The following is an 18493-nucleotide window of genomic DNA, read 5'->3' as shown; positions in this document are numbered from 1 at the left end:
TACTCAGCAAAATGAATGATGACTTGAGAAGCTTTCACCGCACAAATAACTGCACAAAAGATCTCATACAATTCATCGTTGAAATGTTTTTTGACATAGTAATGTGTTTTTTGTCACAGAAGGATATTTTTACGCAGTGTCTGGCCAAAAGTTCTCTCATTAGTACGAAATAAATGTAAGCCACAAAAATAGTATAAGCAAATATACGTAGAAAATTTATTTCGCATATATAACAAATTGAACAAATAATCAAAATTTTTGTTAAATTTTTTTTTTACTTTGATAAAACGAAAGTTGTAATTATGATGTTATATGTTGTAAATTGACGAAATTATTAAGGGTTGCGAAAATACACTAAAAACTATAGCATATAGTTTTCCATGGAAAAAGTGACTATAACAACCGTAAAGAATCATTTTTAAGAATGGACAAAGGTGACGGAATACTCTGTCCGACGAAGATTTTGTTCAAAATCATTTTTCCATTACCAACCTCGTCCTAAGTGTTAATTAATGTTTATTGCTGTCATTAATTTTTATCGCAACTAAATAAAAGTACGGCACGAAAATAGCATAAAAAACACCCGCAAAATATTTATCATGCATCACTTTAGACTAAAATTACCTAACCCAGGACATACACTAAAGGTTATAGCGACTGTCTTGTGTAGAATTACATTAAAATTAGCATACGATCCACATAGGAGCCACATACGAGCCACATATAACAAAATATTAGTTACATACGAGTCATATGCGATTACATACGAGAAACATACCACTACACACGTGTAATATACAAGTCACACACAAGTTCATATGTATGAACTACATACAAGCCACATACGCGTCGATGTGTGCACTGGTAAAATGGCTTACTGTGAATTTCTTCACGATTAAAGATAACAACTATAGCAAGGAGTTTAATCCAAAATGTTTGGCACATATTATCAATTCTAAAGGTTTCTTAGCACGCTTCTTTGATTGAGAAAACCGACTTAAATGTTGCTAGACTAGTTTATAAAATGGTACCAAACATACATCTGCTACTGTCTCTTTTCGCTTAGATTACATCTTCGCCATGTTTTCTTACTTCATTAAAATACCTCAGTTCTTTTTAAAGGCAATATGTAGGAGATTTTTGGAGTACCTATCTGGAAGTCTGTTTGAACAAAAATTTTAACACTTTAAATTTTGTATCAGCTATTTCTGTATGTCTGCAAAGTTGTTTACAATATCAATACTACTTCTTGAACTGTCATAAAAAAAATGTGAAAAACTTGAGGAAGGTTAACAGTTTAGGCTCAAAGTATAAAGATCTAGCAAGTGTTTAAGTGATCTCCACACTATAACTAATTTATATTTAGCCTAAGGACACTTAAAAAAGGGGGAGTTTAATAAACTTTTTTATTTTTTATTTCTCCTTTGAACTGATTTTTCTTTTCAACAATATCGTTTAAATTATCATCAATATCATCATCGTAAGTAATAACAAAAGACAACAATAACAATCGACCATATCTTCTTCCATATGAAATTTTACTGACTGGTAGCCTTGTAGAGATTATAAAACTGAGAATCTATACTTTCTGCTTAGCGTTCAGCATGGGATTGATATCTTAGGCGATTGTTTATTTAAGAGATTGATGTGCTTGCACGACTTCATAGCGCAGTGGGAGCTTTTAAATGCACTAGGACCCCACTTTGTAGGACCGTTTTTTGATAGCAGTACCAATAGCAACTGAATGGACTATCAAAAAATGACAATAATAATGTACCCTTGCCCTCAAGTTATTTCCACTTCAAAAAGACAAAAATTCCTGGGAACGAGAGGGTGGAGATGCTTATATCGGTGAAATTCAACATCTGTGTCATGTTTTAAATAAACGCTTTAGTGGGTCATTTATTGAAAAAATATTGAATACGAAAGTGTGTAATCGAGGGAATTCAGTAAGGCACTTATTTGAAGTATTACGGTACGACAGTCACACGAAAAAAAAACATCTTAGAAGAACACAAGAAAAATAAGTAGTTCGATTAGGTTGTCATTGGTATATCTCATGTCAACCAGTGATTAGGTAAATGAACTCACTAACTAATTATTTATGCTACTGCATCAACAAGGGACATGCCTTTGACATATAAAAAAGTTAAAAGTACTGGGAACCAGGGTAACATAATGGTCTCTTTCTCGAAAACTCAACTTATATAGTTTTTACCGATCCTCAATGTTGATAGGAACATACGCTAAAAAGTTACGAAGTGGATATTTGTCCGCACTTTAATAATGTGCAGACGAATAATTTTTAGTGAAGAGAAGAGAAAGGTTGATATCCATCAACTAGTTTACATTAACTTTAGCTTTCTCTTGCTATTACTATTTGTAACGTATTTTATTTTAGCTATGCTGTCCTGGTTCGTTAAAGAGAGCAACATTCGACCTGCTCCTAATCAGGAAACGCTACTGGATGACAGTGTAATCAAAAAGGATCCGTCGCAATATCATCCAGCATTAGCAGACGATTTTAATTTCAACATTATTAAAAAGTATTTTACTGCACGAGCCTGGGGATCAGTGAAAAACATTATTCAGACGTTTCGAAAATCGGCGAACTATTCTTGTAATGGGTGCTTCAACTGTTTTTCTACGAATGAAGAAAATTCCATTCAATGTGATAAATGTTTAAAATAGTATCATTGATCGTATGTTGTAGTAAAGAAGCCTCCTCCTAAAACGAAGCATTGGTTTTGCAGCTATTGTAAAATACTTGAGAAAGAAAATTAAAAAAATGCAAATGTCTTGTCATCTTTTAGATCTAGTTCAAAAAGTGCAGACAAATTAAAATTGTTGTTTTTTCTGACGCGCAGAGTTGAAGGTTGAAAAAGTGCGGACGAATAACTAAAACAGTATTCGTCCGTAGATTTAAAAAAGTGCGGACAGGTTGTTGGCGGACCCTGAGACTCATGCATGCGGGTCAAGTCTGGAAAATTTTGATAAAATTTGAAAAATTGCTTTTACGCGGGTTTTGTTTTTGTTTTTGTCGTTGTTGACAAGACAAGTGCACATGAAATTTTTCTAGACAAAAATAATATCCTAAAAAAATAAGAAGCTACTATTTAGTAGCAGTAGCTAGCTTTTTACTTGAATCTGATCCTAGATGGTATGGATAAAAATAGGCTCAAATGTTTTGTGGATAGCCTGCAAAAACAAATTTATAAAGTAATCACCAGTCGTCAGTGAAGGTAGATATATGGTGAAACCTAGCTAAACTTTTCTTTAATAAACAACCAACTCATAAGGAAATAGTGATGTATGCCTCATTTCTCTTTTTAAAGCAGAAATATTTACATGATTATTTTAACAATACATTTTTTTAAATGACCAGTATTTTAAGCTCATCTTCATCACCTGTCTACATGATGATCATTTTAAAATGACAGTTCTTCCTGCTAATAACGTCGCATAAAATATTCTCATAGATCAAGACATTTTTATTTACATAAAGTGTTTCGGCTATTTGGAAAAAACAAAAACCCCAACATCCCCGTGTTTCAGAATTCGATTGGTTTAAAACCTTTTTTGTAGCTAAATATAAAATAAATATTTACAACCCAAATTTTCTTTAGTTTACTTTATTATTTAGTTTACTATATCAAATGCCTTTTAATAGATAAATTTAAGCATGATATTGTTTGTTTACATTTTAGTGGTATGCTCTTTGGTCCAGACATTGCGTCACATCACAGGAAGATTGTTTGAGGTTAAAACTATAATAAAGTGTGGATTGATGCCTTCTGATTTATTTAAATATACTTAAAGTCCTAACAATGCCTTTGTGTAATAAAATGGACTTGAAGATAACTTACCTTCACCTAGCGCCCCCGTCCTTTTTTCTTTTTTTTCTTTTCCTACCACCCAAATGCCCAAGCCGAGAAAGAGGTTATAAGACACAAATTTATAGCATTTATGCTTTTTTAAAACAGTTGATAGAAAGACACATGTAGGCACCGGTGTTCTGTATAAACTTCTCTCTAAATGTGACCAGATTTTTTTATTCTAGTTGCAAGGAGAAGCCTGTGCCAAAAAACAGAAGAGAAGTGCAAATACAGAAAGGAGTGTTTTTATATTGAGAAATTGTATTGTAGTTTTCCACACTTATGGGGTGCTGTAAACATCTCCACACTTTTTGACGTTCAGATTTAAACCCTCATGCATGTATTGGGATGTTGTGTTTTTTAGTTTTAGAATAGTATATGAATGGAAATTTAATTGACAAGAACATGGCAGCTAGTATGGAACAAGTACATATTCATCCTGGTCAATACCATTCAACACCTTCAAATCAAGCATTTACACAAACTCAGCTACATTTTAATATTGATCCTGTTCAGAATGTGGTTCAAAATCAGTTTAAGAAGCCAAAGCCTATTATTATTGAAAAGTTACTGCCTTATCCACAGAACGACGTTGTTCCATTGAGTAGGTTGTTAGTGCTTATAGAGTATTAACTTTGTGTGGTTTGAAAAATACAAACTCTATGTTTGCGCTGCAAGCTCTGAAAGAAAGTAACAGGTCTGACAAGAACAAGAAAATAATCAGCATCCTGTTTATTACTAACAGTTAAGCATAAATTTTTTACACTTGTGAGGAATATAATACTTAATGCCTATTTTTATTGATTAATTGCTTTGGGTTCCAGAATAATAACACAAATTGATAGAAACAATGTATTTCTGTTGGAATGAGTAGATACAACACATTCAGTATGCGTAGACTATTTATGAAATTTTTGGGGAATGGGTAGGAATGAAGGTGCCTCCTTCGTGCTCCGTCATATGCACAAATATATAATGCATAACCTGAGCGTCAGGTTATGCGTTATAGGCGTTTTCATGCCCTGAGCGTCAGGTGCATGAGACAGATGAGATGCACTGAGCGTCAGATGCATCGACATGTCCTGAGCGTCAGGCACATGCTAATTATGGTGTTCTCTTCCATACCCTGAGCGTCAGGTGTATGAGAGATGCCCTGAGCGTCAGGGGCTTCATCATGCCCTGAGCGTCAGGCGCATGTTTCTTATTCACATAATGACTGCACTAGAGATGCCCTGAGCGTCAGGTGCATCGACATGTCCTGAGCGTCAGGTACATGCTAATTACTGGTGTTTTTATTCATACCCTGAGCGTCAGGTGTATGAGAGATGCCCTGAGCGTCAGGGACTTCATCATGCCCTGAGCGTCAGGCGCATGTTTCTTATTCACATGATGACTACACTAGAGATGCCCTGAGCGTCAGGTGCATCGACATGTCCTGAGCGTCAGGCACATGCTAATTACTGGTGTTTTTATTCATACCCTGAGCGTCAGGTGTATGAGAGATGCCCTGAGCGTCAGGGGCTTCATCATGCCCTGAGCGTCAGGCGCATGTTTCTTATTCACATGATGACTACACTAGAGATGCCCTGAGCGTCAGGCGCATCGACATGTCCTGAGCGTCAGGCACATGCTAATTACTTGTGTTCTTATTCTACAATGACTTTTATCATAACATTACTTGCCTAAACGGCTGACGAAGGAGGCCCAACACACCCACCAATTAAATTAGAGGCTCCCTACAGACTTGTTGTTTCTACCTCTGGACTAAAACCCTGACATAACATGAGCCAAAAGAAATGTCAGGGAAACCTTGAGGCAAAAGCAATTTGTCTGGTTATGTTGTGCTGCGTGCTCACATAACAGTTGTGATGTGGTTGTCTTTAGTTGCATTGGAGAGGTTCATGATATTTCCATTTCGACTCGAGTCCATTGCACCACGATGATTGAATTGGTATCTCATCCACCATTAGTAGGCGTGTTGATGACATAAAATAAAAAAAAGAAATAGGTGAAAAAAATCAATCTATAAAAGGGTGGGATGGTGGGTAACTGTAAGCTGTAAGGTACATCTGAAGAACTTGTGCAGTGTGGGATGTTGGGTTCTTATATGCAACCATTAATAATCAAGACCTGGGTAGGGTCCAGTTCCTTTACAGGCAAGTGAGACTAATAACCCTGGCAATCTTTAAGATTAGGTCTATAGGTAGAAACCACCCCCACTGTGTCAGGCTCTACATGACATGTTTAATGACTAAGGTAAACCTAATGTATATTAACCACAATACTAAAGAACTGTAATTCTGTCACCACAATTAACATGAGCAAAACTTGCAGTTTAGCTCCATAAAATTTTGTCACATTTTTAAACTTGTACAATTTTAACATACAACATTAGGATAGTATATATTCCGTAGTTGGTTTTTGTACCATGTTCCACTGGATAAGATATGGTAACTTAGGTAGTAACCACAAATTTCATCCATGTTCTTGAATAATTATGAACTAAAACAACACATTGTAATAATCTGTATTACATATTAGAATAATCTGTATTACGTATTAGAAACAAGCTTTGAATCTTCAGCTGTACCTAGTGATCGTTTAGCATTTGCTATGCAACTTGCCAAGATGGACATTAGAAAACTGAAGAATATGTTAGACCCACCAGAAAAAGGTATAATATAGTTTTTAAAATGGATGAATCATCATTTTTGTTTTATATTTTTGATTCTTTAGGAAAATATAAACTAATACCTTTCTCCCAATCAAAAATATAGTTTTCTCATACTGTGTTTTATTGATCCAGCATGCAATTGAAAATGAGATAGCTCTTTAACTACATTAGTAGTTAAGTTTTCAAATAGTAAAAATAATAATAAAAGTTAGCATGAAAAGAATCCCACATTTCCATTTATAATTTCAGCTACAATTTAAGTGTTACAAAATTTTACATAATTTTTATGTATCATTATACATTTAGAGACAGAAATAATGACTCTATTACAAAACTCGCTGAAAAAGAAAACAGATAAAACTGACTCACCAAAGAAGACTAAGAGAACCAGCAAGACCAGAGAAGAATCAAAACAAAAGTTAGTTATATTGTATATCTTCTGGCAAGTAAACTTTAGAGGTTGGGTTCACCCACCTGAAGTAAAACTGTAATAACATGAAATATAAATCATATACAGTTAAACCTTGTTGAACCTTTTATAGTAGCCACCTTCCTAATGCAACCAACAGCCACAAATTAGGCTCCCTAGTTGCATCACAAAATTTGAAACTACTTATGGGACAAAAATGTGTTAAATATACCTAATAAAAAAATTTACAAACAGAATTTTTTAAGGTGTAAAATGTCTAGTTATAAGGGTTGAATTGACATGATTTTGATTATAGTGTCTAAATTTTTATTTGTGAAATGTGATATTTTATTAACACGCAATAAAAAAACCCCTAAAATATAGGTTTTATTTACTCTAAGGGTTGTGCTTCATGTATATCCAGAAAATCCTGTTCCTCATCAAAAAGCAAATGTTAGAAAACACGTAGATCATAAAGAGGAAAACGTAAACAAATCTTATAATGAAGATAACCTGATTGCTAAAGAGAACAGAGAAATGTATCGCCTGCAGCGGGATCTGTTAAATTATTCTTCAAAACTGAATCAAGTTGTTCGAGGCTTGGGGAAAGGAAAAGATGTGAACACTTTGAAAACAACACATGGTATTTCATTTGGTTCAGCATTTAGACATTGAATATAAAACTTATAGACATATAGTTTGAAAAAACCTTTTTCAATTATTTAGTAAATTAATTAACGTGTACGTGTAATGTTTGTACCACCTAATAATTTTAGCAACAAATTTTTAAGCTTGTCTTATTTACTAGATGATCCAAGTGCAGAAAGAGAAAGAAAACTTGTTCGTGCTGAAGAACAGAAAGTCAGATCAGCAAGAATGTTGTATATGCTGCAACATAAAGTTCAAAATGTGGAAAAAGAATTTGGTAGACAGAAGATTTTAGTAAGACCCACTAAAAAGGTATCAGGACAAGCCGTAGATCTTAAACTATTGAGTAAAATGATTAAAAGTAGTACGTGCAGTAACCATTTTTCAGATTCTGTGTACAACTTTTACCAAAGGTTATATGTGATACCTCATTTTAATTGATTTTATATTTTTGTTTTCCTTTTTGTTAATGTTATGCAGGCACTGGTAATGATGAAAAAACTTGTTTATTTTTTAACTTGTTAGCATTTTTTATGTTGTATTAATGATATGATGTCTTTGTTGTTGTTTTTATTATGTTCTCTTTAACTTGTTTTCTTTTAGAGTCAATATCAAAGTAGCCTTGCAGCAGCTCATCGGGCTGCAGTAAGGGCACTTCAAATGTTTGTAAACAATGCAACTTTACACTACGACACATCTGGCATTTTACCTTCTGCATACAAAGAGCTTGGGTTGCTTATTCAACAGTTAACGTTATTATCAAGTAATATTAAAAGTGGAGATGCAAGACAGAGTGGAATATCATTGAATGTTGTTGAGGTATTGTTTGTCGTAACCTTTAAATTTTTCAGGATAGTATGTGAGTATGATTATTGGTTTTCTTTGCACAAGTATATAAGTGTAATTGCAAATATGCTTGCCGCTAGAATGTGATGATTATATGATGATTATAATTTTAAAGCCTGTTATTTTATTTGTTAGGACTTGTTAAACTCCTTGAAAAATGCAACTGAAAAGAAGCCGCCATTGAAATCTTCGAAAGAATTAAAGAGTACTAAAACCAACAAACAGGCAAACCAATCAAATTTGGCATACCTTGATAAGCATATGGATTGGCTAAAAAAGAAAGCAGATGATTTGAACATGAAATCATTTCAAAATGGAGGTAACTAGATTAGAGAAATTTTCAGAAAGGGCGACTTACATCGACTTTACCTCAGCGTACATACTTACTCCAAAAACATTAAACTAGACTTGTTTGTTTATGGCAAATACTTACTTTTGCAATTGAGGTGAAAAATAATGCACTTAAGTATCCAACCAAATCAATTACGCTGGAAAAATAGTTTACACATGTTTTCTGAAACTGTGAAACTTATTAATAGGTATTTGGGATCTGTAGCATTAAGTGTTGACTATAGGAAGTGATAAAACGTAATTTTTTTTTAATATTTTTAAAAAGCAATGCTTCAAAAGTGAACTTAAAAAGTAACACATTAGTTCATTATACATATTTATTGTGTAAGCACAATCTGTAGCACTTTTGTGAATTAAAAAATTATTAATTACAAAATTTTAGCAATGTTCTTAGCTATAAAATTCTATAGCTGGTTTGTTTAGGTAGGTATGTGAAATTTGTAATGCGGATATAAATATTGTTATTTTGTTAGGTTTAAATGCCCCTAAATCATTAAGTTATTTACTAGATTATGCAGGAGCATATATTTCGTTTTTATAGTCATTCTTACTGACGACAGTGCTTAGCCTATTGTCTAATGAAAAGTGAATGTTTAATCCAAATTCATAACTTATCTAATTATCTAATTTTAAAACTTAGCAGCATATCTCTGTTACAGTGCATGAAACCCTTTGAGATTATATTAAATTGTATCAATATCATCTATGTTACATATTACGAGTTGTGAATGATCATATGCTAAAAAACCCTCAATAAGAAAGCTAGGAATTTGTTTGATCTCCAAAAAAATCCATGCGCTGTGTTATTACGCTCTCGTATAGATTTTGGTCTGGGTACAGTGATAATCACCGGGCAGGTAATATAAAACATACTGCCATCTTGTCCCCAGAGCTATTTTTCACCTAGAGAATTTGATGGGACAGCTCTGTAGCCTTCCTGTAAGAATATCATAGGCGTAGAAGAGGCTTGGAGTTGAGGTTGAACATACCAGGAAATTGTTTTGGCGAATTTAAATGTTTTTTAAGTAAATATTTAAGTTGTTGTAAGTCTCTCTTTTTCACAGTTCAGATTAGAAATGACAATCAAATCAAGAAATTGCATTCATATTAACCTTCTGTGCTCTGATAAACACTACAGGATCAGCTGCAGTTACAATTTCTGGCTGAAGTGTATCTTAGAGCAGTTTAACTCAAAAATTAGATATCATTATTTAAAATAGTAATGATTAACTTTTTGGTTTAAAACATATCTAGAAGCTCAAAAATCCACTGTATTTCTTTAAAAAAAATAATGCAATGGAATCATAATGCCGTCCTCATTACATTTTATTATATATATCTCCTCACTTTTGACACTTTCCATTTGATTCTCAAATAAATGCTACATTTTCAGTAGTCAGAGTCATTGTAAGTTGGCTAATATTATAGAGCTGCGTTGCTTTCAAACATCTGAATGATGTGCAAATGGTAGTATAAAAAGCAGGGGTTTTTTTTATTTAAAAGGCAGCATTTAATATATACAGTATAATATATAATATATACAATATATAGTGTAATCAACAGAAGTAGTATGTTTATGAAGTTTAGTTTGTTTGAATTGATATCTTTTTAGACAATACGACCCCTGAAAGACTGGCAACATTGGAGCATGCTATCAGAGCCATCGATGATGTAGACTTCAGACTATCAAAGGTTTGGATGAAATTATTTTCCATTTAATTTGAACTATATAAAATATCTTAAATCTGCCTGAGTTCTTAGCATGTTTTCCTGTATCTTTTTATTCCTTTATTCCTTCTGGTGTTTAGTTGTTGTATAGTGTTGTGTCAAATCCTTCATCTGTATTCAACTTTTATATTCAACTTTTAGAATGTTATCAAGAAGTCTACTGACAATGTCAAGAAGAAGCCAAAATCATCTGTGCTGTTTGCACCAGGATTACAGGTGAATTTGATTTTATCTAAATGATCAATTCTAACAAAACAACTGTCAGTTATCTATAGTTTTAGAGAAAATTTCTAGATTGGCCTTTGTTGTCTTCCCCTTTTATTTCTAAAAATTTTCCATTTGATTTATTTTTTGTTAAGATTAGTAAAATGAAAATTTGTGCTGTAAGCAAATTGTTAGTAGTAATCAATACTTTAGATTTTGTTTCAAAAGAATGCGAAAACTGTCAGTCCGTTGGATAGCAGGTTTATCTCTAGGTTTTAATTGAAGCAGTCTTTTTGGTTTTCAATATTTACTTCTTGTTCTTTAGAAAAGGAGATTAAAACAAGTGACACGTCCATACCACCCACAACTACCATCAAATAGGAATTTTGCTTCACCCACAGTTATCTCTCGTATACGTAAGAAGCCGCCAGTGGAAAGAAAGTCCAAATCACCACCGATTACACCAAAGAAAAATTTTCATACACAAATGTCAACACCAAGACAAAGAGATGAGGATATTGTGAGTCATTTCATATTGTTGAATTTCACACCTTGAAGATATTTGTCTAATTTTTTGTGTCTATACTGTGATAGGGCGTTAATATTTCTAATGTTTCAGTAGAGTTAATAACAATGGACCTTTGTTGCTTTGACCACAGTAAATGTTTAAAAAATTGATTCCTTATGTTGATAAAAGTTAATGTAAGAGGAGATTTAGCATTTTTCCCTTGAAATTATTGACATAATGGAGCATATGAGGGTGCAAGTATATGGCGCATGGCCTTGTGTTATGGAGTTTGCTTCGTAATCACAAGGTCCATGGTTCGGTCTACAGCGCGGGCATGTTTAGCAAGTGTCTTTACTACAGCTACGGGTCAACCCATGCCATGTGAATGAAATTGGGTAGGTAATGCCAGTGTGTACTTAATGTATACATTCTGAACACAGGACCCACATTGATAACAGTGTATCAAACACTGAAGTGGCTATATCCTGTATAAATATTCGAAATAATAATAAAAAGGGGGCTATAGAAATTGTGAATGTGGTGATTAATTGAAATCTTTTATGACTTTTTAGGAATTTTTTGTGGTCTTTCAGAAACAATTCACGTGTAGAGCATAGACATTTCTTATGATGGTTAAATAAATTTAAGTCTTCTTAGATAAAGCTGCTGTTGAAACATTACATGAAATGTTACAAATAAAATGCGAACAGTAGGCAAGTCTACTTTGGTTAAATATAAATAAGAATTTTGTAAACAAAATAGCGTGGAACGAGAGTTAACATCGTTCGACTGTAACATCGCTCGACTGTATCTACTAGAAAAGCACTAAACTGGATAATATCAAATTGTAAGTTATTTGGAACTCCATTTTAGAAAAGCTGAATTTATTCAAATTATTTCTTTTTAAAATTTATTTGCATGCAGTCACAGTTTTTTCAACTAAAGATTTAACTCGAACTAGTCGAATGGCGTTTACCCTACATAATACTTTTTTGAGGTGTATTGTTGTTCTGGGGATTGTCTGGGGAATTCTTTAATGGGACACTCTTGTGTATATTAAAATCGAGAGTTCCCTCATGGTAGATCATTCTGCTTAGGAACCAGGGGTTCAAATTCCACTTATGACGGTTGTCAAAGTCCCTTATATAGGTTTTGGATGTGTTTACTGAAATAAGTGAATGGTTGGGGGAGATTACATTCTGAATAGATTGAGGTAGAAAACTCTTTCCTTGTAATTACTTCAACAGTGTAGCATGACGTCATAGTGCAGCGGCTACATCCTTGAGGACCAAGAGAACGATTAGAAAAGACTTCTCCTGAAGTCTAATTATGAGGATGTGGTTACAGTGTAATATAGTAAAATAATCGTTCTTTATATATGTTTTATTATATATTCCTTATATATGATAACACTTTTAAATCAGAATGTTTATACAAAAGGTGCAATGATGCTTTTATCACCTGTGCTGTGAAATATTTTTTATCAGAAATTTTAATAGTTTTTTTTTTTAAGAAATTTGATTGAACGTGTGAATGAATAAACTTAAATGTGAAATACTGTATATTGAAATATAGAAATATTTATGAAGGTTGTTAACAAAAATTGTGGGAAAAAGACTTTTTTTCAGTAAAACCCTTTCATCTTCTATTTTAGATCGACCAGGCAAGATCTCCAAACTCTCCTTTAAAAGTAGGCTCTCCTCCACAGGGGTCACCTCGATACTACAACTCTCCCCCGCCGACTTCTCCATTATCTTCAGAAAGCCATCACCCATCACATTCATTCATGGAAAAAGAAATAAGAAGACAGAACTGGTTGGACAGACTGCACGACTATCAGGTGCACTAGTTTTTAAGATTGTTGTAAAAACACGTGAATATCGTATAGTTAATAATTAAAATATTTCCCTGATCTGTAATTAATTCTTGACAGAATTTTGGTTAAGATAACGGAGTACAGTAGCAAAAGAACATTTTTAAATTTGTTTGTTTTTTTGTTCATGATAACAGTATTTAATCTATCTAAACTGGCAATCATAGGCACAAAAGTTAATGCAGATGGACAAAGCCCATGCGAAAGAATTTGGCAAGATACGGTAAGATGTTCCACTTTATCTGAAAAAGTTAGAAGAAAACCTATTTTCTTTATTTATGTTGAATACCTTATCACATAAATAGAAATTTGCTTCATTTCTCAACCAAGTATTAATTATACAACTTGTCTTGTGGAATTTCAGCACAATCTGAATATATCTTATAGGAGGGCTACAAGCTCAATTTTCTTATGATTTTTCAGTTTAACCGTATTTTCTTTTAGAAAGCACTACGGTACTTCTCAACAGTTGTTGAAAACTGCTGAAGAAGAAATCAAGAGTAAATTGAAACCGTTGTTAGAAAAGGCTGAGGTATGACGTCATCCACGTTTTTTTAAAGAAACATATTTTGGTTTGGCCTGAATGTTTTCTTACTCGAAAGGAGATTTTTTGAACATTTATAAGAGTCCGGCCACTTGTTTTGTTATATATAAGAAATTGATTTGTAAGAGACTTGTTGATCAGTTTGTAAAATTTCAAGGAAATAGGGTAAGTTTTATTAAGGATTAAATATTCAAAGGAGTGGGGTTCTTTATTAACTGGGACTGATTTCGTCGAGGGACCTGGTCTTTTTTTTTACACATCTGTAATTGGCAGCTATTGTAGATAACACGAGATACGTGTTATATGCACCAACTATTTCACGTACGAATATGAAAACTTTGAACTAATATTCGGGGTGTTGCATACACTTTGTATTTAAGATGTATTTTGTGTTAGTGTTCTTTTGTAAATAAAATGTGATTTGTGTGTCAAGGTGATGCACGAATATCCTAGATGGTGAAATCCCAAGCATAAATGCATGTTTACAATATAAAGGAGAAAATACTCCTAAAACTTGAGCAAGAACGTCAACAAATATCCATATATTCACACGTGTTTTTTTTTATCCGATTTCCTTAGCTATATGGCTGCGCTTTTTTTCTCGGCTGAAACTATAATTACAAAGCACTTCTTAGGTTATTGCTGAAGAAGAAGCAAAGCGAACGGCAGAATATGAAACTTCTGTTAAAAGAAGGTTGGCTGATGTTGCTTCACAAAAGGTTTGTCGCGTTAGTAAAAAGTACTGTTCTGTAATAATTTTCCAAGTCGGTTGAGAATTGTTTCTGTGCTGTCCATAAAGTTTCCATGACGTTTTCCATTGAATTTTTTTCCTAACCTAACATGCAAGCGAGTCTCTCTTTATTCACCAAAGTCTGATTGTGGAAAGTTTTAAAAAAGGAACTCTTTATGAGCTTAGAATTGGTTAAAAACATGTAATCATCATTGTGAAGACGCTGTAATTATGCTATTTTTGAATTTAAATTTAAATCATGGAGGCACAATTTTTTTTCACTGGGCTTTCCGCAGTCGTAGCAGCCACCCCATTTCCCCAATTCTCACCTATTTTTTCGTGTATTATTTGCAGGCTTTATCGGAGGGTGAGAGGCTTGCGGAATACATAATGGAGGATTTAATCAAAGAAGCAGCTGTAGAATTTCAGAAGTAAGCAGTTGTGTAGCTTTATATCACTCATCTTGAATGTTTTAATTTCCAAATGGCATCAATAAAAACAACGTTTATGAATAGTTAGGTCTATCTGCATTGACTCTCTAAAAGCTCGCTTAAATAGACTCGTAGAATCATCCTATATCTTATCTTGTGTCGAAAACTATATACCTTTAAAACGAAAACTATATACATTTTAAAGCTCGGTTAAATAGACTCGTAAAAATCGATCGATATATTTTGTCTTGTGTCCATAACTTCACACACTCGTTTTGTGAACATTCATGTAAACTTTTCAGCATCGAGATTGAAAATCAAAAAGAAATCGATGCTGCTTATCACTTCGATCGACCAACTCTCGAACAAATCACGCAAAGACTTGATACTTTTGAGGTACGTCGCTGTTAGTGTTGTTTGAAGTATTTGTCCGGTGGTCTACAGCTTATAATGCACGACTTATTCATATACACAGAAAGGTTTATGTACGCTATCAGCCGAAACAAAATCGGTCCTAAGTGACAAAAATTGAAAAATTTAGGCTGAATTTGGTTAAACCGACACGGCATTTTTTTTAAAAAAAGTTTAGCAGGAACTATATAAAAATACTGCCGAACAAGCAAGCGAATTTGCAGTCTGTAATTTGTCTCGATTTAATATCGGCAACTGCTCATGGACTGTGTGTTATCATTAATCACTTCCAAAACTACACACTATTTCAGCTCACTTTTACGTCCTGTTTTATAGAAGTAAAAGACTAGAGTGACATTTAAATTTCCCAAACAGCGGACGCTTGTGATTATCTGCCTTTATTTTCTTATGAATTTTCGCGAATTTCGTAAACAGCGAGTCTGTAATAATTTTTGCGGGAACTATATTTTACAAAATTGACAAAACTTAATTCCTGCGAAAATTAATTATACCTTAATTATACCTGTTTATGGTTTCTTAGATGGAAGAAGAAAAGATTCGACGTCACTGGCAAACAGTAAAATATTCTGATACAACAACTCACCAATCGAGTTCGTATACAGGTGTGTCATTCTACTAAATGTCTTGACTGAGTTCATTCAGTTGTGTCTTCATTTTCCTACTTCAAAATAAACATATTTGTTTTAGACACGTTTGTTTTTATGTAGGACAAAACAACGAAGTTCAAGCAAAACCTTTCATGTTTACAGCAGTACCAGCAAATAAAAAGAAACCACTACCAGGTGACTATACTCATGTTTGATTTCTACTACATTGCACCTTTCTCTTTGCATTACCAAATGTTAGTATAAACATGTGATGTGATGTATCTTATCGGAGAAAACCTTGCGGTGAATATTACTTTTACTTGACAAAAATAAGTCCTCCGAAGCTGTTGCCTTGTAAAGTTATCTTTCATGAATTGATGCTTAAAAGAATTACAAGAAAGTATGGGGGAAAAAAAGGTACCAAAATCTACTCCCAGTCTCACGACAATAACACTTCTGTTTCTTCGTGTTTTACCGTTCTTTTGAGACGCTTTCTTATTTATACCACAACCACGTGCGTAATCATTTGAAAAATGACAGTTTCTTTTCGACTAATTCGTTGGGTAAAGCTGAATTTACACTGAAAACGCAGTTTCTTGCGGCGCGGCACGTGGCTGCATGATTTTGGTTTTTTCTTGTTCACATCAAATATTAAAATACTTCGTTTTATTTTTGTATACAATAGAAAGAGACAGGCAATTCAAAAATAACAATGAAAAATGCTCATTTCAGTGTGCAGCAACACCAAACGCTGCGACAAGTTTGAATTCGATCCAAACTTGCCGCAGCGTCATGCGGCAAACCGAAAATGAGTATACGTCATTTAGCGGCTACTATATATGGCGAAAACGCGCCGCGACGCAGATAATTTTTTTCAGTGTGGATTTAGCATAAGTGAGCCTTTAAAACGCGTCGCGGTGCACAATATTCCTCATTACGACACTGCTATGCTGATGTCAGTATCGATTATTAAATTGAAATAAAAGGTTAGTTTTCCCTGTGGATGTAGACCGGTACATCATGAAAGATTAATTTTCTTTGAAACTGTAATATTGTTTCAGGTAATACATCTGTCTTATTGTGTTATTGTGTGTTGAAAAATAGAGGTAAACGAATTGTAATATGTTGCTACGTTTGGGTGTGTTTAGAATTACCATCAAACGATAATCCAGCCGATGTTAATATCTTCCACATTCCAAGTGCGATGGTTGAGTCTATCCTCTCGCATCAAGAAAAATACGAAATTTGGCTGGAAAAAAATTCACACCAAACAGGAACTTTTAACCCTCAAAAACTACTAGAAGAGTAAGTTTTCTTTTTTAGAATACCGCTGTATAAAACTTGTTTTCTGAATATTTTTTTAGGACGAGAGCTATCTGTGCGTTTAATACTGGAATACTTTTGTAGCCCCTTTTTGTCTTCCTAATGTTTAAGAATAATACTTACTATTATTTGTGGAATACTTTCTATTGCGACGAGGTTTTTAGGGAAACAACACGAAAGCGATATCTATTTTACCCAGTTTTTTTCCTTCACTTCAAAACTTCACTATTGTAAACATGTGATATTTCTCCCAACAGCCAACTCCGATCCCTTCTCTCTGATAAATAACAAGGACCCTCGAAATAAACCGTGACTACGGCCCCGTTGTGTGTACTGTGACTACGGCCCTGTTTTGTTACCGTAACTTCCTCTTTTCTTTCAGGGTAAGCGAGGATATACTTTGTGAATTATTGGCGGATGTTTCGGACGAATTACAAGGTCACTGTAACAAATATGTTGATGAAATTTACGAAAAAGAATTTCTTCACAACACCAGTTGATAGTTTTGTTAGAAATAAATTTGTAATGTGTTTAGAATTGTATATTTTATATTTTTAATAAATTTCTTTTCTATTTAATTTGCCACTTCGTTGCATAATTTACACGCGTTTTCTGTTATAGGACTATTTTATAAGAATATCAGGTTTCATAGGAATTGTCAGGCTGGGATTTCAAGTTGAAAACAACAGGTCTATTGTTTAGAACAATAGAGAAAAAAGAATAATAGCAAGCTCGGTTACCATTTTGATATTTTTGTATATTTGTTTTTTTGTTGGACGATAAAGCGTCGTCCCCTGAAAAATTCGAAATCATTAAAACAGACAAGGCACCATTTCAGCTGTTTTAAATACAGTGGCATTTGACCTTCGAATAGGGATTATTCCCGCTATTATATTTTCGTGCAAGTCTTTTTCTCTTAACTTGAAACTAAAAAGGATAAGAAAGAGAAGAAAACACAAAGTTAGTAAAAATTTACTAATTCACATGTGGTAGCTGTCCAATCAGATTCCCACCTCTTTGTTTTCTAAGACACACATTTGCGTTTTAAACCAATTGTTGTTTTACTGTGGAAAGTTTATCATTTCTTGAACATGATAGTTTAGTAGGCGACGTTTCGGGAGATCCTTCTCCCATCATCGGGCAAAGTAAAATGATGTTGCGCATGTATTTATATACAGAGGATCGAAATTCATAAAAATTAACCAATCAGAAACGAGCTGATAATTACAGTTAATTACGGTAATTAACATTTTCGGACCTGGATGTAGGTAACTACTTCTTCTGTAGGGCTGGTAACCAAATCTCAGGAAGTTGATACGAGATGCTGTTT

General features: G+C 33.6%; 1 protein-coding gene across 1 annotated transcript; it reads left to right on the top strand.

Moving 5' to 3' along the window:
* Positions 1-4078: 4078 nt before the first annotated feature.
* LOC130623677 (protein moonraker-like) lies at positions 4079-17741 on the top strand. The gene is made up of 20 exons (XM_057439185.1): positions 4079-4479; positions 6439-6549; positions 6856-6967; positions 7360-7601; positions 7767-7918; positions 8210-8425; positions 8588-8771; positions 10416-10495; positions 10673-10747; positions 11061-11255; positions 12898-13083; positions 13284-13339; positions 13561-13648; positions 14296-14379; positions 14745-14821; positions 15124-15217; positions 15774-15855; positions 15961-16035; positions 16989-17145; positions 17546-17741. The coding sequence occupies exons 1-20, from the start codon at positions 4254-4256 to the stop codon at positions 17661-17663; spliced, it is 2610 nt and encodes an 869-aa protein (XP_057295168.1). The 5' UTR covers positions 4079-4253; the 3' UTR covers positions 17664-17741.
* The last annotated feature ends 752 nt before the right edge of the window (positions 17742-18493 follow it).

Source organism: Hydractinia symbiolongicarpus, chromosome 13 (genome assembly GCF_029227915.1).
Source record: "Hydractinia symbiolongicarpus strain clone_291-10 chromosome 13, HSymV2.1, whole genome shotgun sequence".
In the NCBI taxonomy this organism is placed as follows: domain Eukaryota; kingdom Metazoa; phylum Cnidaria; class Hydrozoa; order Anthoathecata; family Hydractiniidae; genus Hydractinia; species Hydractinia symbiolongicarpus.
Note: the sequence above shows the minus strand (reverse complement) of the source record. Positions and strands in the feature narration are given on the sequence as shown.

Coding starts and splice junctions, on each gene's coding strand:
- LOC130623677 (XM_057439185.1), top strand. CDS start 4,254: ATGAATGGAAATTTAATTGACAAGAACATGGCAGCTAGTATGGAACAA. Junction 8,772..10,415: donor GAAATCATTTCAAAATGGAG/GTAACTAGATTA, acceptor ATATCTTTTTAG/ACAATACGACCCCTGAAAGA. Junction 16,036..16,988: donor TAAAAAGAAACCACTACCAG/GTGACTATACTC, acceptor GGGTGTGTTTAG/AATTACCATCAAACGATAAT.